We start from the raw sequence: 27,500 nt of genomic DNA, 5'->3' as shown, positions 1-27,500 counted from the left end.
CATCAATGTGAATTCCCATTGACAGTGGAGGGACCAGTGAATACTGCCGCTAGCAAACAACATGCCACTTCCCGCTGGTGGGAAGCAGGTGGCTGGGAGGGTGGAGTATCTCACCCTTAGACTCTGAATTCCCATATAAGCCATTCCGACTCGGACTGTCTCACCCTTGCGATGGTTCAATTGCTTCTCCTGGGCCTGTGTTCTCTGGAATTCACAGAAATGCACTCCCACCTCTAACTACTGGCACAATTCCAGCTCTTTCTCACAAATCACTAGTTTCACTAAACTAACATTGTCCGGGGTTTCTCCCAACTCCAGTCTTGCTGCTGCACTGAGCTGTAAATGTTTCCAGGGTTTCTCTGTGATCTGCAAACAACATGAGGTCCAAACGGCAACCGACATCTCTCCAGCCAACACACAGGTAAAATGAAACCAGAGACGTTTCTTAAACTCCAACCTCTCCATGATAACACATGGCCTTTCAGGGTTCACTGATTTCTTTTGTACTAAATTAGCTCAGGGCGGCACGGTGTCACTGTGGATAGCACTGCTGCCTCACAGCGCCGGGGACCGGGATTCGATTCCTGGCTTGGGTCACAGTCTGTGTGGAGCCTACACGTTCTCCCCCTGTCTGCATGGGTTTCCTCCGGGTGCTCCAGTTCCCTCCCACAGTCTGAAAGACGTGCTGGTTAGGGTGCATTGGCCACGCTAAAATTCTCCTTCAGTGTACCCAAACAGGCGCCGGAGTGTGGGGACTATGGAATTTGCGCAGTAACTTCATTGCTGTGTTAATGCAAGCCTACTTGTGACAAGAATAAATAAGCTTTGAGAAAATAATGCCAAAATACAAACATTTAGTGGAGACTCTGTGTTCCCAGTTCTTCAGTTTAGTAAACCCATCGCCTATTTTAGGGTCTTACCATTAAATTTGCTCGCCCCTTACATCAATATAGCTTCAACCCTTTAACTGCAATTGACTTCAAGATGCTTCGCTCTGGAATCATAGAATTATAGTATCATAAAATCATAGAATCCCTACAGTGCAGAAGGAGGCCATTTGTCCCATCAAGCCTTCCCCAACAGCAACCCCACCCAGGCCCTATGCCTGTAACCCCACATATTTACTCCACTAATCCTCGGACACTTAGGGGCAAATTAGCATGGACAAACAATTTAACCAGCACATTGTTTGGACTGTGGAAGGAAATTCGAGCACCCGGAGGAAACCCACGCAGACACAGGGAGAACGTGCAAACTCCACACAGACAGGGACCCAAGCCAGGAATCGAACCTGGGTCCTTGGTGCTGTGAGGCAGCAGTGCTAACCACTGTGCCACCGTGCCACTTTCTCATTTCCTACAGTTCAACTTTACTCATCCCAGAACTAAACCATCACCACTGAAATATTAACATGAAGCGTGAGAACAATGTTCAGAACAATTTCTGCAACAATTTCAGGGCTGACGTCGGATCCAGAACTTTCCATAAACTTCGTCTGAAACTTCTCATTGCTTATTCCATATCAAGACGATGCTGCGATTAACCTGCTGCTGGAAAGCATCCTTCCCAGTTGTATCACAGCGTGGTGTGGCTCCTGCTCTGACTGACACCGCAAGAAACTACCAAGCTCAGTCCATCGCGCAAACCAACCTCCCATCCATTGACTCCGTCTACACTTCCCGCTGCCTCGGGAAAGCAGCCACCATAACCGAGGACCACAGCTCCCCGGACATGTTCTCTTCAACCTTGTTCTATCGGGAAAAAATGCAAAAATCTGAGGTCACAAACCAACTGACTCAAGAACAACTTCTTCCCTGCTGCCATCAGACTTATGAATGGACGTGTCCTAAATTAATTTGGTCTTTTGTAAACCATAGCTGTGGCTGTAAAACTGTATTCTGCATTCTCTGCTTTGCTTCTCCCCTCTCTGCTGTATGAACGGTATGCTTTGGGCCATATTTTACCGTTTTGATTCTAAGTGCTGGGCGGACTTCAAACTGGGAGTGTTTCAGATCCGACTTTTAGACCTATTTTGAGACGTCCCCATACACACTCGACCTGAAAAACTATCAGCGATTCTGCATCGCGCTGCACAAGTCTGTGGGCGGGGCTTATCGCGCCCGAAATCCTCCAGCTCTGACCAGAGCCTCCAACTGTGCATGCGCAGAATACTGATAGAATACAGCTTCCCTGTCATATCACTCCTGGGCCGAATAGTGCCTCCCCCTGGCCCCCACAGACACTGCCCCACCCGCATAACATTACTGACCCCCTTCACCCCCTTCCCCCACCAATCACTAGGCAGAGTTCCAGCGGACCCCCCCTTTCCCCCTCACTGATCTCAGGCACAGTTCCAGCGGACCCCCCTCTCCCCTTCACTGATCTCAGGCAGAGTTCCAGCGGACCTCCCCCCTTTCCTCCTCACTGATCCCAGGCAGAGTTCCAGTGGACTTCCCCTTTCCCCCTCACTGATCTCAGGCAGAGTTCCAAAGGACTCCCCTCTCCCCGTCACTGATATCAGGCAGAGTTCCAGCGGACCTCCCCCCTCTCCCCGTCACTGATCTCAGGCAGAGTTCCAGCGGACCCCCCTCTCCCCGTCACTGATCACAGGCAGAGAGCCATCGGACATCCGGTACTTTCCTCCCCATGAACTGGAGTGCCCAGATTGGACTTTTTGGAGCATGTTTCTTTTGCCCCGAATCCAGATGGGCGAACGTGGTGGTCAAGGGGGAAGTGCTGGTAAGGTTGGGCGTGCAGCCCATTCAGTCAATTTAAATGCATGCATCAAGACCCGATCATGGCCATTTCCGGGCCTTGGTGAAGGGGGAACCGTGTGGAGGTGGGCACGGGTCACACGACTCACCTCATGTCTGACTTTACCAAGTTTTCGTGCCCGAAAATGGGTGCAACCTGATGGTAAAATCGGCCCTTTGTCTGTATTGTGGACAAGAAACAATATTTGTAACTGTATCATGTGACAAAAATTAATCAAATCAAATCAATAAATCAACATTTATATTCTTATGGAATTCGATCCGTTGTTTCAAGCCTGTCCGTCCCAGTAATCTCCCGCTGGATTACCACCCCCAGCCTCCAGAAATCTTGGTGTCTCTGGAGGCAATTCTCCCATTCCCGACGCATGTGCGTCTCACAGCTGGAGAGCAGGCGCAGTCACGCTGGAAATCTGTGGGAAGACCAGGTAAGCGATTTTAATCTGGTTTTAACGTAATTTAAATGTCATTTTCGGGCCCAGGACTGAATTCATCCGGCCCGATAGTATCTGCCAACCCGCCAGTACAATTTCATTCAGGCAAGGTTTCGAGTAGCTCCCAACTTTCGGGGAACCAAAAGGAGACCCTGCTGGAATGAAGGGGAGGTAATTGGAGCCCCCAGCGTGTCGGACAGTGGGGGGTCGTCCCCCATGGGAATGGGCACCCTCGCACTCAAGGGCCAAAGTACCCATGCCCATGCAGCAGTTTGACACTGCCCACTGGGCACGGGGCAGTGCCAAAGTGGTGGGGCCTATTGCGGGTGGGCTTAGGGGTGATCAGTGGCGGTGGGGGGTCCCGCTGCCACTCTGCATGGGGATCGGTCATTGGCTGCAGAGAGGCCAGCGATTGAGATGGGCTTAGGGGATTTGTCTGCGGTGGGGTCTGCCTCCCGTGGGGTGGGTCTGTGGTGATAGCGGGGATCGTCAATGCTGGGGGCAGCTGCTAGAGATTGTGGGAGGGGTCGAGGCTGCGCCGGGGAATGCTCATTGTGACAGCGATCGAGCTGGCCAGCAAAATGCAGTCTGACAGCACGGGGCTGCTGCACATGTGCAGAGTTCCGGAACTGTCAGACTCAGGCACGAATAGGCCCGACCCCTCCCGAGCTTTTAATAATATTCAGGATTGTGACCTCTGTATTGCAGAGTGTGGGAGATTCCAGTCTGAACTCCCACTGAAAAAAAAAGCAATTGTGATTTACACTTGTTTTCCTGCCAATACAGAAGTTAAAATTTTGGGAGAATCGTCCCGCTCTCTCTGTCTCTGCTTCCTTGTGTGTGTCCCTTCTTATTTCTCACCCTTGGCAGCCGTGACTTAACTCACGGGAAATCCTTCTCTGAATCACACTGCCTTTCACCCTCATTTCCTCCAGGAAGATCACATCGAAATGTATTTTCTTCACCCATTACATCCATCAAACTATTGGAATGCTGAGATAGTCCGACTCCGAGTGGCTTTTGAGCGAAGTCAGAGATCTCGATCTTCCAAAACAAAGGGCCGAAACCTGTCCTGAGGGAGACAGAGTTTTAACGAGATGTTGTGACTCACAGCGGTCACTGACATCTGGGGGACTTGCTGAGAAATCCATGGAATATGTCTTGGTCGCGTCTGCCATTTAATGTGCAGTGTGGTGCGCTTGGCCCTTTGCCTCAGAGTCTGTTATCACACAGTGTCACGATCTTCCACGGGATATTTTTGGATGTGAACAGTGATATATGAATGACAGGTTCTGTAATGCATTCACCAGTGGGGTCGCTCCATGTTAGTCGGAGGAGGTGGTCTATATTTTAACTGTTGTGCTGGTAGTCGATGGAATGTGGTTGGAGTCCCTAATTTGTTGGTGGAATTACTCCTGGAGTGAAGCACACAATCCTCATATTAATGCCAAAACAGAAAGGTTGCTGGGGTCTAATCTGGCTTCCTGATGTAATTTGGGATTCTGCTCCAGGGCACGAACACATGATCATACACAGACCTCAGTCCCCAGACACATTGGTGAATTTATTTGAGGCCTCACCTTTCACCCTGCCCTGGATCCAGGATGCAGCTTAACCGTAAAAGCCACCTTGTCAATCGGAACATCTGCCCCCTGCAAAGATAGAAGGGCAATGTAAAATTCTGACGAATTGGTGGTGAATTAATTTAAATTATCTTCTTGATTGTTGGTGGGTGCACATCTGACTGTCACACGCACCCACTGATCACAATATTGGACAAAGACAAAGCTTTAAGTTTTATTTATTTAATAGTGTCACGAGTAGGCTTACATTAACACTGCAATGAAGTTACTTTGAAAATACCCCAGTCACCAAACTCCAGCGCCTGGTTGGTTACACTGAGTCAGAAATTATCATGGCAAATGCACCTAACCAGCGCGTCGTTCAGACTATGGGAGAAAACCCACACAGTCACGGGAGGAGCGTGCAGACTCCGCACAGACAGTCATCCAAGCCAATAATCGAAACCGGGTCCCTGGCGCTTTGATGCAACAGCACTAACTGCTGTGCCACCGAGCTGTCCCAGGGGATTAGTGGGGTTATGGGGATAGAGCGTGTGTCAGAGTCGATGAAATCTCAATGGGTTGAATGGCATCCTTCAGCCCATTGAGTCTGCACCGACCACAATCCTATCCAAACCCGATCCCCTTCACTCCATCTATTAACCATGTTAGTCCCCCTGACACTAAGGGGCAATTCAGCATGGCCAATCCACCTAACAAGCACATCTTTGGAGTGTGGGAGGAAACCAGGGCACTCGAAGGAAACCCATCCTGACACGCGGAGATTGCGCAAACTCCGCACAGACAGTGAGCTGAGCCGGGAATCGAACCCCGGTCCCTGGCTCTGTGAGGCAGCTGTGCTAACCAGTGTGCCACCGGGATGTATGCCTGATGTTTCCTTTTGTAATTTTGCGCACTTCTGATTCGGGCACATGCTGAACATGGTACGTAAATTTCTGGCAGTTTTGGAATAGAAACATCTTGTGGTGATTGTTCCCTTCAGGGCAGCACAGCAGAATAGGGTCACCTGACTTGAGGGACCAATCGGGACTGAGGGTGGGTAATCACCCCACAGAGTGGAGTCCTCTCTTGGGCAGGAGATATCTAGAAGGCACATAGAAGACATGTAGGAACTGGGGCATCAGGTGGGCTGCTCCCATAGCTGCTGGGGGTGGAGAGGGAGGGGGCTGCAAGCCTCTGTGCAAGCTTTCCCTTGTAAATTGAAACTTGTGTAATGAGGTCTGAGAATGAATCATTACACATCACTGATCCAGAGGAGCACGAAAACAATAATAAAAGGAGAAAGCGCAGCAAGAATTGTTTTGATGCTTGATTGGGAGTTGGTATTTCAATGACTTTAATTTTTTTACAGTAAAACAAACTTTATTTAATACCACAGTTCAACTCTAACTCTAACAAATGAAGCAGTTTAAATATTCCCCATTGAACAACATTTAAAAGAAACAACTCTCATTTATTATTTATCATCATTGCAGTTCCAAATAAGCAACTTTCTTCGTACAGACTCACAAACAACTTTAAATACAGTTCGCAACGAACAAGTAGTTTATTCATTCTTGAAGCTTTCAGAGAGAGATTTTCAGCTGCACAGAAACTTTTTGCCCTCTGCTTTAAACAAACCCCAGCTGGAACTGAAAGCTGTGTTTGGCCTTTGCGACATGGCGAGCTGCTTCCATTAATCACAGCATCACATGACCCTGTCAATCTAAACCCACTTTCCATTCCTTTCATTAAAACCTCAGGGGAGTTTCTATTTTTGTTGCCAAACGTCTGTTGACTCTCTCCTAAATAAACACTACATTGCTAAAATGAGGAACTATCCTGCTCCTCCAGCATCTGAGCTGTGTTCACTCAAGGCATATCGACTACCTGTAGTAAGGAACTGAACTTTAAAACAGTCCCCTTAAAATACAAAAACAATATGTGTGCATACATCTCTAGGAATACTATACTCATCAAACATGCTGCCCAGGCACAATTTTTCAGTTGCTATTTATTTCAATGGGTCGGAGGCTCCCTGAGACTGCTCTGCTGTGTCTGTCCCCCTGAGGGATGTTATAAAGCAGAGGTGGATCCCCCCTTTGCGAACTACACAGAAACACCCAAAGGGGAGTACCTCACCCTATAATCTGTAAAAGGTGTGTGTGAAGTGGTGTGACCTGCTCTTCAGCAACTTCTAAATAAATATAAATCCCCAACACTCTCTCTAACATCAACACATAACAATTTATTTATCGAACTAACGGTGAACAAATTAACTAAACTATTAACTGTTCCCAAATCAACAAGATTCCAATGGTTTCCTGTTCAGATAAATACAATTCCCACTGTCACAAAATATATTTAGTCATTCTCAAAATTACAGCCAGGTTTGTTGTCTTCTGTGATATTCTGAGCCTTCTGTGTTGATCCTTCTGTCTGGAAATTCTCTGTCCGTTAGTACCTTTGCTCAGTCAATGGTGCTTTCTCTAAGACATGGATGAAGCTGTCTGAGCCAGCGATTCTCTCTCTCTCTCTCTCACTATCTCTATCTCTGTTAATTTCCCTCTCCCTCTCTGCCTCTCTCTCTGAGAGTGAGAGAGAGAGAGAGAGAGAGCCAGCGAAACAGAGGGAGAGAGAGAGAGAGAGAAAGAGCCAGCGAAAGAGAGAGAGAGAGAGCCAGCGAAAGAGAGAGAGAGTGAGAGTCAGCGAAAGAGAGAGAGACAGAGAGAGAGAGAGCCAGTGAAAGAGAGAGAGAGAGCCAGCGAAAGAGAGAGAGAGAGAGCCAGCGAAAGAGAGAGAGAGAGAGCCAACGAAAGAGAGAGAGAGAGAGAGCCAGCGAAAGAGAGAGAGAGAGAGAGAGCCAGCGAAAGAGAGAGAGAGAGAGAGAGCCAGCGAAAGAGAGAGAGAGAGAGAGAGAAAGAGCCAGCGAAAGAGAGAGAGAGAAAGAGCTGAGCAGAGAGTTGTTAACTTTTGCAGTTGGCAGTTGCTCTCTCTTCTTTGTCCCACTGCCCCCTACTTTTATACCCGTGATGACATATGAATAGTTCCCACAATAGGATTGGTCCTAGGTTGTCAAAACCATCAGATTTAAATTCAAAATGTTCTTGTATCTAAGTGCCTGCTTCAAACTGATTGGCTAAATTCAAAAGCCTGTTGTCTTGGTAACACTGCTGCTTGGCCTTTCGATACAAATGTTTCAGTTTGGGCTCTCTGTGTACTTGCATTGTTTAAAGTCTCGAAGCACTAAGAAAGTGCCACCTTGTATCGGGACCATGCAATACTTGTCCCCCGAGCATTTTGCAATTTATTTACAATTTCCAAACACCAAATTCTAACTTTGCAACGGGAGCACATTGAAAAGACCAACACGCACCCTCCCTTTTCTCAGCACCCACCCTCTCCCTGCCCTCCCCGGCAGCAATCAGCCTCACACAGAGCCAGGTTCACACTTGTTGGCTTCGTCGTCACTTCTGGGCACGTTGACTGCCCGACAGGTGAAAAATTCAGGCCATTGTTATCCATTTGTTTCAATGGGATTCTGTTGTGAGTGTAAATACATTATTGCACATCTTCCCATGTAGTGGTCACAGCTGACTGAATACGATTGTTATTCCTTTAAAATAATAGGAGAAGACGACGGCACGGTGGCACAGTGGTTGGCACTGCTGTCTCACAGCGTCAGGGATTCAGGTTCAAGTCGTGGCTGTCTGTGTGGAGATTGCACATTCTCCTCGTGTCTGTGTGGGTTTCCTCTGGGTGCTCCAGTTTTGTCCCACAGTCCAAAGATGTGCGGGCTAGGTTGATTGCCACTTAGTGTGAGGATGACTAGCTCGGGTAAATGCATAAGGTCATGGGGATATGGCCTGCATGGCATTGTGGTCTGTGCCGACTTGATGGCCCGAATGGCCTCCTTCTGCACTGTCGCGATTCTATGATAAGAAATCGGAGCAGGAATGGACTATATGGCCCCCGCCAGCCTGCAGCTCCACCACTCAATACAATCAGCATGATCTCCTTCCTCTACTCTACTTCCCATCTCATTCCCAAATATCCATTCACTCTCTAAAAATCCAGAGATCCGTCTCTCTCAGCCCAGGATTTATTCAGTGATGGATAATTGACCAGGACACCATGGTACAGGAAGCCATTCAACCAGTTAAGAGGAATGTGGTGCTTGCAGAGGGCCGTAGAGTCAGAGGATGGACGCAGTTTGATTTAATTTTGATTTGATTTGATTTATTGATGTCACACGTATTGGGAAACAGAGGCCGGAATTTTACCAGCCAGCCCATCATGGGAAATGGAAAGGGCGAGAGACAGGCCGTCGAAAGACCCATTGACCCGGGTGGGATTTTCCGGTTTTGGGGCAGATGAGGCCGTAAAATCCCACCCGGTGAAAGGTATTGTTTCTTGTGCACTGTACAGAAAGCATGCAGTATGTAGAGGACATAGGGGAGAAGGAAAGGAGAGGGTGCAGAATGAAGTGTTACAGTTATAGCGAGGGTGCAGAGAAAGGTCACTTAATATACTGTCGGTCAATTCAAAAGTCTGAAGGAAGCAGCGAAGAAACTGTCCTTGAGTCGGTTGCTACGTCACCTCAGACTATCATAACTTTTTCCCAACGGAGTAAGGCGGAAGAGAGTATGTCCGGAGTGTGTGGGGTCCTTGATTATCCTGTCTGCTTTTCTAAGGCATTGGGAAGTGGAGACGGAGTCAATGGACAGGAGATTGGTTTGTGTGATGGACTGGGTTATTTTTGAACCCTTTGTAATTACTTGCGGTTTTGGTCAGAGCAGGAGTCATGCCAAGCTGTGATACATTCGAAAGGACGCTTTCTATGGTGCATCTGTAAAGATTGGTGAGAGTCGTAGCAGACATGTCGAATTTCCTTGGCTTCCTGGGATATCCTTCCCGAATTTTCTCCAAATCCCTCACTCCTAAACTTGCACTAATTTACCAAATTTAAAACCATAAACTTGCAGAGCAAATCCCCTCAGTTCCTGGTCAGAATGTGGTAGGTTCCAGTCACAGGAGGGGACATGAAGTCAATAATGGAGGCTGTCACTCCATTCCAGCACTGAGGTGGCGCTGTACTCCCAATGGTGCTGTCTTTCAGAGACAACCTTCAATTAAGACCTGTTCTATCCTCCCAGAGACCGGTTAGACCTCAGCTGGAGTATTGTGTCCACTTCTGGGCACTACACTATAAAGTAACTTCACCATAGTCCCAGGTGACCATAGGCTGTTCTCCCCTTTGAGGGGAAGAGGTGACTCATGTGATTTGACCTGAAAGTCGCCCCACCTCAGGCGCGGGGCAAGGCAGAACTTTCATGGATAACCTCAGCCAGTATGGGAATTGAACCCTCGCTGTTAGCATCGCTCTGCACCACTAACCAACCGGCCGGCCCCTGAGCTAAGTGGCTAACACCAGGAGTGGGATTGACAGGCGGTTCAAGTGAAAGGAGAAGACTTAAACATTGGGGACGTGGGTTCAATTCAACTCTCGGGAACGCTGTGCACCGGATATGGAATTGGCCACCCACGGTGACTGATTTTCCTCTCTGTTGATGGGGAAGGTAATTGGATTTGGAGGTCAGTTCTCCGACACAGCCGAAAGTTAAAATTAACATCGGGTCCCCCCCAGCAGTTGTGAAAGTGGGCTGATTTGTCCTGTATGGTGTTTAGCTTCTTGAGTGTTGTTGGAGCCGCACCCATCCAGGCAAGCGGGGAATATTCCATCACACTCCTGACCTCTGCCTTGTAAATGGTGGATAGGCTTTGGGATGGCGGGGGTGAGTTTATTGCTGCAGTATTCCGAGCCTTTTACCTGCTCTTGTAACCACTGTGTTTATGTGGCAAGTCCAGTTGAGTTTCTGGTCAATTGTAACCACATGTCCCAAGCACAACAATATTAGTCCAAACTCCTTCAACAAAAAGAAAGATTTTAGTGAAAGATTGAGAAGCTGTGAACAGTGAGACTCGCCTCGATCTACTGGTCACTTGGTGAGGTCCAATTGAGATATCAAACAACAACTAGGTCCCCAACCCCCTCAATGGGCAGCGAATTCCACTGATTCACAGCACGGGGTTAGACACAGAGTAAAGCTCCCTCGACACTGTCCCATCAAACACGCTCAGGACAGGTACAGCACGTGCTTAGATACAGAGTAACGCTCCCTGGACACTGTCCCATCAAACACTCCCAGGACAGGTACAGCACGGGGTTAGATACAGAGTAAAGCTCCCTCGACACTGTCCCATCAAACACTCTCAGGACAGGTACAGCACGTGGTTAGATACAGAGTAAAGCTCCCTCGAAACTGTCCCATCAAACACTCCCAGGACAGGTACAGCACGGGGTTAGATACAGAGTAAAGCTCCCTCGACACTGTCCCATCAAACACTCCCAGGACAGGTAAAGCACGGGGTTAGATACAGAGTAAAGCTCCCTCGAAACTGTCCCATCAAACACGCCCAGGACAGGTACAGCACGGGGTTAGATACAGAGTACAGCTTCCTCTACACTGTCCCATCAAACACTCCCAGGACAGGCACTGCACGGGGTTAGATACAGAGTAAAGGTCCCTCTGCATTGTCCCATCAAACACTCCCAGGACAGGCGCAGCACGCGGTTAGAGACAGAGTAAAGCTCCCTCCACACTGTCCCATCAAACAGTCCCAGGACAGGTACAGCACGCGATTAAGATACGGAGTAAAACTCCCTCTACACTGTCCCCATCAAACACTCTCAGGAGATGTACAGTACGGGGTTAGACACTGAGCAAAGCTGCCTCTACACAGTCCCATCAAACACTCCCAGGACAGGGACAACACGGGGTTAAATACAGAGTAAAGCTGCCTCTGTACTGTCCCCATCAAACACACCTAAAACAGGTACAGCTTGGGGTTAGATACAGAGTAAAGCTCCGTCTGCACGGTCCCCATCAAATACTCCCAGGACAGGTACAGCACGGGGTTAAATACAGAGTAAAGCTCCCTCTACACTGTCCCATCAAACACTCCCAGGACAGGTACAGCACGGGGTTAGATACAGAGTAAAGCTCCCTCTCCACTGTCTCCATTAAACGCTCCCAGGACAGGTGCAGCACGGGGTTAGATACAAAGTAAAGCTGCCTCCATACTGTCCCCATCAAACACTCCCAGGACAGGTACAGCACGGGGCGAGATATAGAGTAAAGCTTCCTCTACACTGTCGCCATCAAACACTCCCAGGACAGGTACAGCACGGGGTTCGATACAGAATAAATCTTCCTCCATACTGTCCCATCAAATACTACATCGATATTGATATAATGCAGGTTAGAAACATAGTAAAGCTCCCTCTAATCTGTCAGATTTAACCATGATTAGAAATAGGAACAGGAGTAGGCCATTCAGCCCATTGAACCTACTCCATCATTCAAACAGATCATGACTGAACATCCATCTTTCGCACTAATTTTCAACTTTCTGTGATATCCTTTGATGTTCGTAAACTACAGAATCTATCGATTTCTCTCTTCAACATCCTCAGTGATTGAGGTTTCACAGCCCTTTGGGGTGGAGGATTCCCCCTCGTGAGTGAATACATTTCTCCTGATCTTCGTCCTAAATAGCCTGCTCCTTATTATTGAGGCTCTATCCCCTGGTTGTGGTCTGAACAGCCATGGGAAACATCTACCTGGGCACGCCCTTTATGAATCTTGTACCTTTTAATGAGATAACCTCTCAATTCTTTGAAACTCTCGAGATTACAGATCCAGTTTCCTCAATCACTTCTCATAAAACAATCCTGCCACTCCTTAGATTAATTTGTTGAACCTCAGTTGCACTCCCTCTATGGCAAGGACATCCTTCAAAGAACAGAGAACAAAGAAATTTACAGCACAGGAACAGGCCCTTCGGCCCTCCAACCCTGCACCCACCGTGCTGCCCAACTTAACTCAAACCCCTTACCCTTCCGGGGACCATATCCCTCTATTCCCATACTATTCATGTATTTGTCAAGACACCCCCTTAAATGCCACGATCACATCTGCTTCCACTACCTCCCCCGGCAGCGGGTTCCAGGCACCCACCATCCTCTGTGTAAAAAAGTGGTCTCGTACATCTCCTTTAAACCTTGCCCCTCACTTTAAACCAATGCCCCCCTAGTAATTGACTCTTCCACCCTCGGAAAAATCTTCTGACTATCCACTCTGTCCATGCCCCTCATAATCTTGTAGACTTCTATCAGGTCGCCCCTCAACCTCCCTCGTTCCAGTGAGAACAAACCAAGTTTCTCCAAACTCTCCTCATAGCTAATGCCTTCCATACCAGGCAACATCCTGGTAAATATTTTCTGGACCCCCTCCAAAGCCTCCACATCCTTCTGGTGGTGTGGCGACCACAATTGAACACTATATTCCAAGTGTGGCCTAACGAAGGTTCTATAAAGCTGCAACATGATAAGGAGGATATCCTCCTTGGATAAGGAGGCCAAAGTTGCATGCAATACTCGAGGTGAGGTCTTACCAAGGCTCTACAGGAAAACGTCTTAACCCTGTGCTCAAGTCTCCTCATGATGAAGACCAACATGCCATTTGTCTTCCATTGCTGCACCTGCATGCGAGCTTTTAGTAACTCTTGTACAAGGACAGTCAGATCTCTTTGGACATCTCCACTTCCTAACCTCTCTCCATTGAAGAAATATTCCACCTTCCTGTTTTGTTCCACTGAAGGGAATAGTTTCGCCCTTATTTAATTTCGTTGTAGTCTTGCTGATGAGCATGCTGGCAGGATCTTACAGACCCGCTGACGGGACACCCTCACCATGGGCTCCTGTGGGGTGGTACATTGGCACAGCAGTTAGCATTACAGCCTCACAGCGCCACGGACCCGGGTTCGATTCCCGGCCTTATGTCACTGTCTCTGTGGAATTTGTGCGTTCTCCCCGTGTCTGCGTGGGTTTCCTCCGAGTGCTCTGGTTTCCTCTGAGTCCAATTGTGTGTGGGTCAAGCTGATTGGCCGTGCTGAATTGCCCCGTGTGTCGGGGTTAGTCGGGCAAATAAGTTGGGTGATAGGGCTAGGGCCTCTTTGGGATTGTTGTCGATGCAGACTCGATGGGCCAAATGGCCTCCTTCTGCACTGTAGGAATTCTATGATTCCCGACAGTGAGAGGTGTGTTCAATGGGAAACCCTATTGGCAAAGGTGGGACCATTACATCCCACGACCTGCGAGCCGCGCATCGCCTCACGCAACCGTGAAACACACCATGGAGGGGGAGGAAAATCCATCCCATTTTATTTCATCTGCCATATTCCTGCCCACACTCACTTACCCTTCGCAAATCCCCTTGAAGCTTCTTTGTATCCTGCTCACAGCTCACATTCCACACAGTTTTGTGTTATCAGCAAATTGGGAATTATTACATTTGGGTCCCCACATTCATCGAAATAGGTTGCGAGCCATCGTGGCCCAAGCACAGACACTTGTGTCACCCCCCGAGTCACAGCCTGCCATCCTGAGAATGACCCGCTAACACCTCGCCCCTGTTGCCCGACTGTTCACCCAGTTATCAATCAATACCAGCACATTGCCCTTCCAATCTCCTGTGCCCCAAATGTCTTTATTAACCTCCTGCATAGGACCTTCAATAGAACCAAGTTGGATGTTCTGCAAGTGAACACAATGTTGCTAGAAATTGACATTAAGGGATAAGTGAGGATTTGTATTTTTAGCTGTCAAATTTCAAATTGAGGGAAGAGGGAGTTTGCAACTTTAGAGAAGGTGTTAAATAAATAGGACAAAGTAATTAAAATTTATTTTGCTCAAAGGTAGCGACCACAAAAAGATTTCTGAAAATACAAATATGCCACGTCCCCTGGTTCCCCTTTATCAATGCTATAAGTAACATCCTCAAAACAGACAGGTTTATCAAACATGATTTCCCTTTTGTAAACCCATGTTGACTCTGCCCAATCATATCATTAACTTACAAGTGTCCAGTTAACACATTCTTTCTAACAGATTCTAACATTTTCCCCTCCTGATATCAAAGTAAAAGCTTTCTGTCTGTTTTCACCATCGAAACATGTCTGAGATGGTCATAAAGAAAGTAAGCCGGCTGACGTGTAGTATGGATAATCCACATTCAATCATCTAGCCTTCAACTAGGTGGCACGGTGGCACAGTGGTTAGCATTGCTGCCTCACAGCACCAGGGACCCGGGTTCGATTCTGGCCTTGGGTGACTGTTGAGAGGGAGTTTTCACATTTTCCCCGTGTCTGTGTGAGCTTCCTCCGGGCGCTCCGAAAGACGTGCTGATCCGGTGCATTGGCCGTGCTAAATTCTCCCTCAGTGTACCCGAACAGGAGCGTGGCGTCTCGCGGATTTTCACAGTAACTTCATTGCAGTGTTAATGTAAGCCTGCCCGTGACATGAATAAATAAGTAAACTTTAACCTGGTTCATGAGCGAAATTAATCTCAATATCATTGAGGTTGAACCTGACTGCTTTGTTCCGTGCGATCACAATGTGGCTGCTTTCGCCGGTGTGCAGTCATTTTTATATTAAAAGGCTTCTGTTTGCTTTATAGATGTGACTTGCAGACTAAACCTGCCCGAAAGACACCTCAACTTCATCTAGGGGAGTTCAATGGGCCTCTGCAGTACACTGTATGGAAACAGATGCTGAACAGAATCAGCCCAGGTAATGTCCACTTTCCTCTCCTACTCACCTTTCCACCTCTTCTCTCGCCTTATCCTCCTCTCACTCACTTGCAGTGTCAGTGTAGCACAACTGCTTCTGGTCCACGTTTCTCACTCTCAAACTGATTGCCATACTCCATCATGTCATGTCCAGAAGAGGTATTGTAGGTACTGCAGGAAAGAGTATTTGTCAGTGGAATTCATGGAGAAACCAAACAGATTCCACTGGACAAGGTAAATTTCAGAAGTAATTTGAAAATAGGAGAGGTGATGTAAAAAGAGGAAGTGGTGGAAACACTGGAGGCATATGGTGAGTGGGAGGCATGGGCGGAGGGAGTGTGGTGGCTGTGAGGGGGGGGGGGGGCGGTAGGGGACAGAGTGAATGTTTCGAGTCTGCATGACTCCCCCTCAGAGCTAAAGAGAGGGAAAAATGTGACGGGTTTTATACTGTATAAGGGAAGTGGGTGTGGCAGAGTAGAAGAGCTGAGATAGATGTGAGCTTGGAGGGATTGGGAAAAATAGATGTATGGAAAGTGTTACTGGCAGTGTTAAGGACTAAAGAAGGTCCTGATCGTGGCATGAAGGTAAGATCGCAAAATGTGTTCCCTGGAAAGACGAAGGCTGAGGGGAGACCTGATAGATGCCGACAAGAGGCATAGACAGGGTGGATAGTTAGAGGCATTTTCCCAGGGTGGAAGTGTCAATTACAAGGGGCACAGGTTCAATGTGAGAGGGGGATAGTTTCAGGGAGATGTGCGGGGGAAGTTTTTCACGCAGAGAGTGGTGGGTGCCTGGAATGCGCTGCCAGAGGAGGTGATGGAAATAGGCACATTAGCAACATTTAAGAGGCATCAGGATGGGTACATGAATAGGGAGGGAAGAGAGAGATACAGACCAAGTAAGGGCAGAAGGTTTTGTTTTTAGTTTGGGCATCCGCACGGTCTTGGAGGGCTGAAGGGCCTGTTCCTGTGCTGTACTTTTCTTTGTTCTTTCTCTTTGCGTTCCTTTTTGACTTTGGTCTCGGCTTGTGAAGCACTTGTGCATTTCTCAATCGCAGCCCCTGTCCCTTTGACGCTGGACTCAGAGTCAGCGAGCCTGGACCTCGTACTGTCCAAGGACCAAACGATGGTGAAGGGACGCTCGAAGCTGAAGGAGTTTTCTCACCACGCAAAGCGCTTCAGCAACTACGGCTGCGTGTTGGCACGGGAAGGGTTCACGACGGGCAAACACTACTGGGAGGTCAACGTGGAGAGCATTGACGAGTGGATTATCGGTGCGGTCAAGGAGTCCATTGACCGGCACAGCGCCTTTGCGTTGACGCCGTCAAACGGACTTTGGACCTTGAGAAAGTGGAACGGGAACATCTACGGGCCACACCACGCGACAGAATCGGAGTGCTGTCAAAACATGTACCTGCAGAAGGTGGGAGTCTGTGTGGACTATGAGGGAGGACAGGTGTCCTTTTACAATGCCGATGACATGACCCACCTCTATACCTCCACTGACCGATTCACGGAGAAGATCTATCCATTCTTCCTGCCTTTCCCAGAGACAATGACCAAGGGAGTGTTGAAGCTCTTTCACCTGCAACTGTAGCACATCGATGGAAAGGTGACATACTCTTCACTGGCCCCCTTCTAGGCGATGGCCGAGTGGTATTATCACTAGACTATTAATCCAGGAACTCAGCTAATGTTCTGGGGATCGGGGTTCGAATCCCGCCACGGCAGATGGTGGAATTTGAATTCAATAATAAAAATCCTGGAATCTACTGATGACCATGAATTGTCAATTGTCGGAAAAACCCATCTGGTTCACTAATATCCCTTTAGGGAAGGAAATCTGCCGTCCTTACCTGGTCTGGCCGACACTTGACTCCAGAGCCACAGCAATGTGGTTGACTCTCAGTTCAAGGGCGACTAGGGATGGGTAATAAATGCTGACCCAGCCAGCGATGCCCATGTTCTATGAATGATTTTTTAAAAACCCTAATTGCGAGAAGGGGAAGGAGGTCACAGAATGGTAATGTCACTGGTTGGGTAATCCAGATATTTAATGCTCTGGGGACAGATGTTAATATCCCACCCTGGTGTCTATTGTAATTTATAATGAATTAGTTAGGAAATCTGAAATTGAAAATAACAGTGACCCTAAAACTATCTTCAATTTTTGTAGACAAGGAAATCTGCCATCCTTACCCGGTCTGGCCTACATGTGTCTCCAGAGCTACATAATGTGGTTGACTCTCAACTGTCCTCTGGCAACTCGGGATGGGCAATAAATGTTGGCCAACCAGCAATGCCCATGTCCCATGACTGAATAAAAAAAATGCACACACACTCACAACACAACCGGATTGCCTTTACGAATGGAGGCTGGGACTTGTAGCAGGAACCTTGGCCACTTAGCATTCCACGCCCGCACCCCACCCCCCCCACCCCACCCCCCCACCCCCACCCCCCAACTTCAGTGGCTTGGGTCAGCATTTATTGCCAATCCCGATTGAGGAGGCAATGGTCTAATGGTGTTATCGTTAGATTATCAATCTAGAAACACAGCTTATGTTCTGGGGACCCGGGTTTGATTCCCACAATGGCAGATGGTAGAAGTTGAATTTATTTTAAAAAAATTGGAATTTACTGATGACTATGAAACCATTGTTGAATGTCGGGAAAAACCCATCTGGTTCAATAATGTCATTTTGGGAAGGAAATCTGCTGTCCTTACCCGGTCTGGCCTTCATGTGACTCCAGAGCCATAACAATGTGGTTGATTCTCAAACTGCCCCCTGAAACGGCCCAGCAATCACTCAATTGTATCAGTAGCTGAAGATGGCAGCTCACCACCACCTTCTCAAGGGCAACTAGGGATGGGCAATAAGCGCTGGCCCAGCCAGCGACGCCCATGTCCCATGAATGAATTAAAAAAAACATAGGCTGATTATCTGCCAAATGAATTTGCAAATCGCTTTCCACGTGCCAAGAGTTTCCATAATGATACAAATCCACATTTTGGGCTTCCTGACTCTATATTGTTGCGGCAAACTTAAGTTTATCTGATGGCGTTACAAATCACTCCAGTGTTGCTGTGGAAACATGCGCTTCCCCATGCGTGTTGTTGATCGCTGGAGATATGGCTGGTGATGGTGGAGGCCCCAATGTTTTCTTCCATCGCTCTGACTGACCACATGTGTCTCCCTCACTTGCTGCCCATCATTGGCACATATTGGGAGGGTTTGCAGGTTGATAACGAACGGTTTGCCCACATCATGAGCACATCTTACTTTTTAACGGGGAGTGGGCGTCGCTGGCGAGGCCAGCGTTAAGTGCCCATCCCTAATCGGCCTTGCGCACTAACCATCCAGTCCTGGGATGGGACTCGAACCCAAGGCTTCCACATCGAAAGCCGTGACCCTACCCGCTGCAGAACAAGAGCTTCAGATCTCAAATGCTTCAGTGTTTTACATTTATTTCGAACAATTGGAAAAATTGGTGAGAGCCGCAGCGGACATGTTGAATTCCCTCAGTCTCCTGGGAAATTCTTCCCGAATTTTTTTCCAGATCCCTCATTCCAAAGCATGCCACTAATTTACCCAATTAAAAAAACACACGCTGGCAGAGCAAATCCCCTCAGCACTTGGTGAGAATGTGGTGGGTTACAGTCCATGGCCAGGACTTGAAGTCAATGATGAAGGCTGGCACTCCATCCCAGCACTGAGAGGGTGCTGCACTTCCACCGGTGCTGTCTTTCAGAGAATACCTTAAATCGAGACCTCCTCTGTCCTCCCAGACACCGGTTGGATCTCAGCTGGAGCATTGGGTGCAGTTCTCAGTGCCAAACTATAAAGTAACGTCACCATAGTCCCAGGTGACCACAGGCTGCTCTCCCCTTTTTGGGTGAGAGGTGACTGGTTCTGATTTAACCTGAGGGCTACCACACCATGGGCCTTCATGGATATCGCCAGCCAGTCTGGAAATTGAACCCACGCTGTTGGCATCGCTCTGCATCACGATCCATTCGGCCAGCCACCTGAGCTAAGTGGCTAACACCAGGAGGGGGACTGACAGGCTGTTTAAGTCAAAGGGGAAGATTCATCATTGGGGACGTGGGTTCACTTCAACTCTCGGTGAAGCTGTACACCGGATATGGAATTGGCCACCCACTGTGACTGATTTTCCTCTCTGTTGATGGGGAAGGCAATTGAATTTGGAGGCCAGCTCTCCGACACAGCCGAAAGTTAAAATTAACATCGGGTCCCCCCCAGCAGTTGTGAAACAGCTGAAGAGGCTGGATTGCTGCTTTCTCACACGGACACATTTCTCCTTCCAGGAAAACCTTGCGATTCGATTCCAAATAAAACAACCACACTAACTCTGATCGAATCTGCATATTTTATTCAGTTAAACAATTCTTGTAATTTATTTATAGGTTTACATTAACACTGCATTGAAGTTACTGTGAAAATTCCCTATTGGCCGCACTCCACAGAATTTAGCATGGTCAAAGCACGCATGTCCCACCAATGAATTTTTAAAAATAGCTGTCACTGGCTGGGCAGCCATTTATTGCCCATCCCTAGTTGCTGTTGAGAAGGTGGCGGTGAGCTGCCTTTTTGATTCGCTGCAATCCACGTGCTGTGGGTTGACCCACAATGACTTCGGGGACGGAATTCCAGGATTTTGACCCAGCGACTGTGAAGGAAGGGTGTTATATTTCCATGTCAGGATGATGAGTGGCTTGGAGGGGAATTTGCAGGTTGTGGTGTTCAGATATATCTGCTGCCCATGTCCTTCCAGCTCGAGGTGGTCGTGCATTTGGAAGGTGCTGTTTAAGGATCTTTGGTGAATTGCTGCAGTGCATCTTGTAAATGACAGACAGTTCTGCTACTGAGCGTCGGTGGTGGAGGGAGTGAATGCTTTCAGATATGGTGCCAATCAAGTGAGCAGATTTGTCCTGGATGGTGTCAAGTTTCTTGAGTGTTGTTGGACCCATCCAGGCAAGGTGGGGAATATTCCATCACACTCCTGACTTGTGCCTTATAGATGATGGTGGATAGGTTTTGGGGAGTCAGGTGGTGAGATTCTTGCCGCAGTATTCCGAAACACTAACCTGCTCTTGTAGCCACTGTGTTTATGTTGTGAGTCTCGTTGAATTTCTGTCAATGGTAACCACACGTGCCTCGGACAAAAATATTAGCCCAAACTCCTTCAGCAAAAAAATAACCCTGATTTTGTGAAAGATTGAGAAGCTGTGAACAGCAAGACTTGCTTCGATCTACTGGTCACTTGTGAGGTCCAATTGAGATATCAAACAACAACTATTTCCCCAACCCCCTCATCTTAACCTTCCAATACTTAAGACCATAAAATAAAGGAGCAGATTTAGGCCGTTTTGCCCATCGAGTCTTTCCCGCCAATCGATCATGGTTGATATGTATCTCAACCCCATTCTCCCGCCTTCTCCCTTCACCTTTGATCCCCGAACCAATCAAGAACTTATCCATTACTGTATTAAAAACACTCAACGACCAGGCCTCCACAGCTCTCTGTGGCAATTAGTTCCACAAATTCACCATCCCCCAGCTGAAGAAATTCCTCCTGATCTCGATTCAAAAGGGACTTTCGGGGATCAAAGGTTATAGGGAGAAGGCGGGAGAATGGCGTTGAGATACATATCAACCATGATCGATTGGCGGGGAAGACTCGATGGGCAAAACGGCCTAAATCTGCTCCTTCATTTTATGGTCTTAAGTATTGGAAGGTTAAGATGAGGGGGTTGGGGAAATAGTTGTTGTTTGATATCTCAATTGGACCTCACCAAGTGACCAGTGGATCGAAGCAAGTCTCGCTGTTCACAGCTTCTCAATCTTTCTCAAAAGAGGCTGGGCCCTCGGATACCAGTTTCTCCAACTAATGGAAACATCTTCCCAACATCCACTCTTCCCGAGCAATTCATTATTCCAAAATTACTTAAGGAATTTGAACAGGAGAATGAATGGGTATTTCACCAAGTTCAGAATCTCTTCCCGGAACCTCCTCTGGGTCAATATATAAATGCATGTATTCGTACAGATGCTGGAATACATAATCAGGAGTGTGATTCTCATTGCCAAATGAAGTGAACTGGCACCTTCCAAGGTAGGTATCTCGGTGAAGTCGAACAGGAGGTGAAGTATTACGATTGGCATCCACAGAATCATAAAGCTCCCGGAGACAGTGAAGAGCAGGACGATAGTCGTTCTTCTGCTCTTCATCACGGGGTCACTGCTGCCCTCCCCAGGGCCGTGAGCCTTCAGGGCCCTGCGAGACCTACTGGCCACCAAGATGTGCCGGACTGTGAGAGAATTCAACAGCAGCAACAAGGGGAATGGCAATAATGGGACTGAGAGGTCAGCGACCCACTTGAAAGCTATCCATGCTGGTGAGGAAACGTATCCTTTCACTGTGCGGCAGCCCCACTGCACATTGGCAACAACAGAGTTGGGCTCATAACGGAAATAGACCGGAATGTTCATGACAAAACTGAGTACACTCACGGCCGCGAGAATCACAGTGGCAGTTCTCCCGGTGCAGTATTTTAATTTCAGTTTTGGACAACAAATGGCTACGAAACGGTCAAGGGTAAATAATGTTGTGGACCAGACGGACAGTTGGACGCTGGATACTTCTATGAAAGCGATGAAACTGCACACACTGGTGTACATCAGGAATGAATACGGGAAATGGTCGAGAAAGATGCCTATCAGGGTGACGTTAAAAATGCAGACCAGGAGATCGGCTATCGCCATGGTGATCATATAACAGGTGATCCCTTTGGAGAGGCCGCACCTTCCCCGGGACAGGACCACAATCGCCATCAGGTTGGCTGTAAGAAATTGGAAATAAAATTACTCCCCGAGTCGCCACACTCTGGTGCCTGTTCGGGTTCACTGAGGGAGAAATTAGCATTACCCATGGAACTAACCAGTACGTGTTTCAGACCGTATGGGAAAGCGGAGCATCCGGAGGAAATGCATGCAGAGAGTGAACAACGTGCAGTTTCCACACATTCACCCAAGCCGGGAATGGAACCCCTGTCCCTGCCGCTGTGAGGCAGCAGTGCTAAACACGGTGCCATCATGGTGCCGCCACATTAACATCATTAACAAGAAGTGCATGTGAGTTTCCAGGCAAACTGTGATCAAGCTCACCACAATGCACATGAAATGGCAGATGCTCCCAAGACAGAGTCCATGGATTTCTCCTCAACCCACCCAGATATCAGTGTCCACTGTGAATCACAACATCCTCTCAAAACTCTGTCTCAGATCCCCAGATCCATGCAAATGAGGAAAAATACGATTATTTTCTTGCCTAAACTGTCACCAGGAACTGGAGCAGCGATGGTCAATGTGGAGTCAGTGACAGACAGCAAGGGGAAAGAAAAAGACAACACATCGAAACCAGGGCTTTCTAAAATAAATAGTTGTTTCCTGTTACTCACCAGGGATGCTGATAATGATAAGAATTGGATAACCAATCACAGTGATACCTACAGATTTGTTGGTTCCCATTTTGCACGGAGATTATTGAAACTTCCCGAGAGCAAGCCTCCAACTGGCGCTGTGCGTGATGCATTGGAAGCAGCACACAGATTTATACCTGAACCAATCCTCCAATGGCTCGGTGAAGTCACCTAACAGCTGCCAGCGGCGACACAGACAATCCAGCAAACATCATTAATGAAATGATTTTCAGATCTGGGGATAATTTCATCACCAGTAACACTAATTTGGAGAATTGTGGGTTCACTATTCCCCTGGATTTTAGACTGTTGCTCATCACACGGTCTTGACCTGATCAGGGTGCTTTTGAAAATTATGTTCTCTTGGTATTCCTCCCAATCCAAAAGCCTTTCATGTCATGAGACCACAAGGAGCAGAATTGGGCCATTTGGTCCATCGAATCTGCTTCACCATTCCATCATGGCTGACAAGTTTCTCAACCCAATTCTCCCGTAACCTTTGATTCTGTCGCCAATCAAGGACCTATCTATCTCTGTCTTAATTACACTCATTGACCCTCCTTCCACACAGCCTCCTGTGGGAATGAATTGCACAGATTCACCATCCTCTGGCTGAAGAAATTCCTCCTCATCTCAGTTCTGAAGGGTTGTCCCTTTACTCTGAGGCTGTGCCCTCGGGTCCCAGTCTCCCCGAATAATAGAGACATCTTCTACACATGCACTCTATCCAGGCCTTTCACTATTCTGTTACTCACTGTATTTCGAATGGGACAGGCATTGACTTGACTCTCCCGCTCGGTACTGGCTGTGTGCAGATCAATCGCTCTTTTTCTGCACCGTGCTTGTCCATGAAAGGACTCCTGACTCGATTTTCTCTCGGTCCGTTTAATGACCAGTAACGTTGTGCTTCGAGGAGACAAAAGTTTGAAATGCCAGTTACCCGCTGGGCGAATAAACAACGGCTTGAGTCAAACAATGTAAAATTTACTGTGCAAAGTCTGCAAAGTCAAACAATCTACAATATCTAACTTATACTCCAATATTCAGATTTAACAAGAGGTACATGTGCATTACACAGAAACATAGAAATATCGGAGATTGGAACAGGATGAGGCCATTTGCCCTTCGAACCTGCTCCACCACTCATCACCATAATGGCTGTTCATCCAACTCAATAGCCTCATCCTGCTTTTTCCCCCATAACCTTTGATCCCATTCGCCCCTCGTGCTATATCCAGCCGCCTCTTGAATACATTCAATGTTTTGGCATCAACTACTTCCCGTGGTAATGAATTCCACAGGCTCACCACTCTTTGGGTGAAGAAATGTCTCCTCATCTCCGTTCTAAAGGGTCTCCCCCGAATCCTCAGGCTTTGACCTGTGGTTCTGGACTCCCTCATCATCGGAAACATCCTCCCTGCATCTACCCTGTCTAATCATTTTCAAATTTTCTGAATCTCTATGAGATCCTCCCTCATTCATCTGAACTCCAGCAAAACCAATCCTAACCTCGTCAGTCTCTCCTCATGCATCAGTCCCACCATCCCCGGAATTAGTCTGGTAAACATTCGCTTCACTCCCTCGAAAGCAAGAACATCCTTCCTCAGAAACGGAGTGCAAAACTGCACACAATGCTCTCGGTGTGACCTCACCAAGGCCCTGTAAATTTGCAGCAACATATCTCTGCTCCTGTACTCGAAACCTCCCCCAATGAAGGTAAACATTTGCCTTCTTTACCGTCTGCTGCACCTGCATGCTTACCTTCAGCGACTGGCGCACAAGGATACCCATGTCCCGCTGTACACTCCCCTCTCCCAATTTACAGCCATTCAGGTAGTAATCTGACTTCTTGTTCTTGCTTCCAAAGTGAATAACCTCACATTTATCCAAATTATGCTGCATCTTCCATTGATTTGCCAACAGGGATTAGAATTAACCAGGATGTGGTGGTCAAGCACATCACACTGCACATGGAATGGCAAATGGGACCAGACAAGTTCCATGGATTTCTCAGTAGTCTGGCGCTGTGAGGCAGCAGTGCTAACCACCGTGCCACTTCCTCATTTTCTGCAGTTCAACTTTACTCATCCCAGATCTAAACTATTACCACTGAAATATTAGCATGAAACATGAGAACAACATTCATCACAATTTCTGCAACATGGGTGGCACGCTGGCACAATGGTTAGCACTGCTGCCTCAGAATGCCAGGGACATGGGTTCGATTCCTGGCTTGGGTCAGAGTCTGAGTAGGGTCTGCACATTCTCCCGCTGTCTGCATGGGTTTCCTTTGGGTGCTCTGGTTTCCCCCCACAGTTAGGTGCATTGGCCGTGCTGAATTCTCCCTCAGTGTTCGAACAGGCGCCGGAGTGTGGCGGCTCGAGGATTTTCACAGTAACTTCATTGCAGTATTAATGTAAGCCTACTTGTGACAGTAACAATAAATTTAACTTCAAACTTAAAAAAGTTCAGGGCTGATCTTCATCCAGAACTTTCTGTCAATTTCATCCGAAACTGTTCATTGCCAATTTGTGTTACAGGCTTAGCATCCTTCCCGAATGGGCGGCACGGTGGCACAATGGGCGGCAGGGTGGCACAGTGGTTGGCACCGCTGCCTCACAGCGCCAGGGGCCAGGGTTCAATTCCTGGTTTGGGTCACTGTCTGAGTGCAGTTTGCACATTCTCCCCGTGTCTGCGTGGGTTTCCTCCGCGTGCTCCGGTTTCCTCCCACAGTCTGAAATATGTGCTGGTTAGGTGGATTGAACCGAACAGGCGCCGCACTGTGGCGACCAGGGGAATTTCACACTAAATTCATTGTAATGTAAGCCTTACTTGTGACTAATAAATAAACTTTATTTTACTGTATCACGGTCTGCAAGGTGAGTGTTGCCTGGCTGTGAGGAGCGCTTTTGGAGTTTGGTGGAAACAGGGAGTTGGGTGAAACAGACAGCGGAGGCCAAAGGGAGAGTGCTGATTGGTAAGGCAGTGTTACTCTCGATTCTCTGAAACTGTCAGTGAGTTTGGACTGAAATAAACTGAAAAGTGACATCTCAGGAGGGCTGTGATTTGATTGGGTAACAGGGAGCTGTGCTGAATTTGAAAATTCATTTAAATTGCTGTTAAAAATTGCCTTGAGACTGAGGTAATAAGAAGATATATAATTAAACAAAGTTAAATAATTTTTTTTCACCCAAATTTAAAACTAAAATAGTGATGGAGGGGCAGGTGATGTGATATTCATGCATGAGGTGGGAGCTGGTGGACCCCATTGTGGTTCCCATGGAGCACATCTGTAGTAAGTGTTGGTTGCTTGAGGAACTCCAGCTCAGAGTGGATGATCTGGATCCCAGAGTTTCGGACACTGAGACACCTCAGGGAGGGCGAGAGATACCTGGACACTGTGTTCCAGGAGGCAATCACACCCCTTCGATTAAATACCTTCAATTCGGCCAGTGGTCAGGGACAGGAGGGTGTGGCTGCGAGTGAGGCAGGTAGAGGGATCCAGGAGATAGGGTTGCAGGAGCCTCAGTCCCTGAACTTTTCCAACGGGTTTGAGATTTTTACACCCTGTGTGGATGGGAATGGATACTGCAGGGAGGAGGAACAAACTGACCACGGCACTGTGGAACAGAGGGCAGTTCAAGCGGTGGGGGGAAAAAGAAATGTCGTCGTAATTGGGGAATGGGATAGTTCAGGGCATTGGCACTGTTCTCTGTGACCAGGATCGAGACTCTCGAAGGTTGTGTTGCCTGCCTGGTGCTCAGGTTCGGGATATCTCATCTGGGAGGCAGAGGAACTTGGAGTGGGGCGGGGGGGGGGGGTAAAGATCCAGTTATCGTGGTCAGTGTAGATACTAATGACATCGGTAGAACAGGAACAAAGGTTCTACTGAGGGACTATGAACAGTTAGGGGCGAAATTTGTAAAACATCCACAAGAGATGGGTGAGATCCTGAATGAATAATTCTCATCAGTATTCACATTTGAGAAAAGCATGGATGTTAGGGAACTTGGGAAAACAGTGATGTTTTCAGGACTGCACATTTTACTGAGAAGGAGGTGCTGAAGTCTTAAAGCGCATCAAGGTAGATAAATCCCCAGGAGCTGATGAAGTGTATCCCAGGACATTGTGGGTTTAGGAAGGAAATTGCGTGTCCCCGAGCAGAGATATTTGAATAATCGATAGTCACAGGTGAGGTTCCTGAAGATTGGAGGGTGGCAAATTTTGTGCCTTTGTTTAAGAAGGGCTGCAGAGAAAAGCTTGGGAACTACAGGCCGGTGAGCCTCACATCTGTACTGGATAAGTTGTTCGAAGGTATTTTGAGTGACCGGATATACAGGCATTTAGAGACGCAAGGACTGATGCGGGACAGTCAGCATGGCTTTGTGAGTGGAAAATAATGTCTCACAAATTTGATTGAGTTTTCTTGAAAGGGTAACCGAGAAGGTAGATGAGGGCAGTGCAGTTGATGCTATCTACATGGACTTTAGCACTGCCTTTGACAAGGCGACATATGGTAGGTTGTTGCATAAGGTTAA

General features: G+C 47.7%; 2 protein-coding genes across 2 annotated transcripts; one reads left to right on the top strand and one right to left on the bottom strand.

Annotated features, from left to right (window-relative positions):
• Positions 1-3,139: 3,139 nt before the first annotated feature.
• On the top strand, positions 3,140-17,055 carry LOC144497654 (zinc-binding protein A33-like). The gene is made up of 3 exons (XM_078219096.1): positions 3,140-3,225; positions 15,348-15,460; positions 16,517-17,055. Exons 1-3 carry the CDS (start codon positions 3,140-3,142, stop codon positions 17,053-17,055), a joined length of 738 nt encoding a protein of 245 aa, XP_078075222.1.
• Positions 17,056-21,424: 4,369 nt separating this feature from the next.
• Positions 21,425-22,315, bottom strand: LOC144497653 (putative G-protein coupled receptor 139). The gene has a single exon (XM_078219095.1). It carries the CDS (start codon positions 22,313-22,315, stop codon positions 21,425-21,427), a length of 891 nt encoding a protein of 296 aa, XP_078075221.1.
• Positions 22,316-27,500: the final 5,185 nt, after the last annotated feature.

The sequence above is a fragment of the Mustelus asterias genome, chromosome 8 (assembly GCF_964213995.1).
Source record: "Mustelus asterias chromosome 8, sMusAst1.hap1.1, whole genome shotgun sequence".
Lineage (NCBI taxonomy): Eukaryota > Metazoa > Chordata > Chondrichthyes > Carcharhiniformes > Triakidae > Mustelus > Mustelus asterias.
The sequence above is the reverse complement of the archived record's forward strand: the minus strand, read 5'-3'. Positions and strand labels throughout refer to the sequence as shown.

Excerpts from the sequence above, each read along its gene's own strand:
- LOC144497653 (XM_078219095.1), bottom strand. The coding sequence starts at position 22,315 with ATGGCGATTGTGGTCCTGTCCCGGGGAAGGTGCGGCCTCTCCAAAGGG.
- LOC144497654 (XM_078219096.1), top strand. The coding sequence starts at position 3,140 with ATGTGCGTCTCACAGCTGGAGAGCAGGCGCAGTCACGCTGGAAATCTG. Across the intron at positions 3,226-15,347 it reads GATTTTAATCTGGTTTTAAC|ATGTGACTTGCAGACTAAAC; the intron begins GTAATTTAAATG and ends TTTGCTTTATAG. Across the intron at positions 15,461-16,516 it reads GCTGAACAGAATCAGCCCAG|CCCCTGTCCCTTTGACGCTG; the intron begins GTAATGTCCACT and ends TCTCAATCGCAG.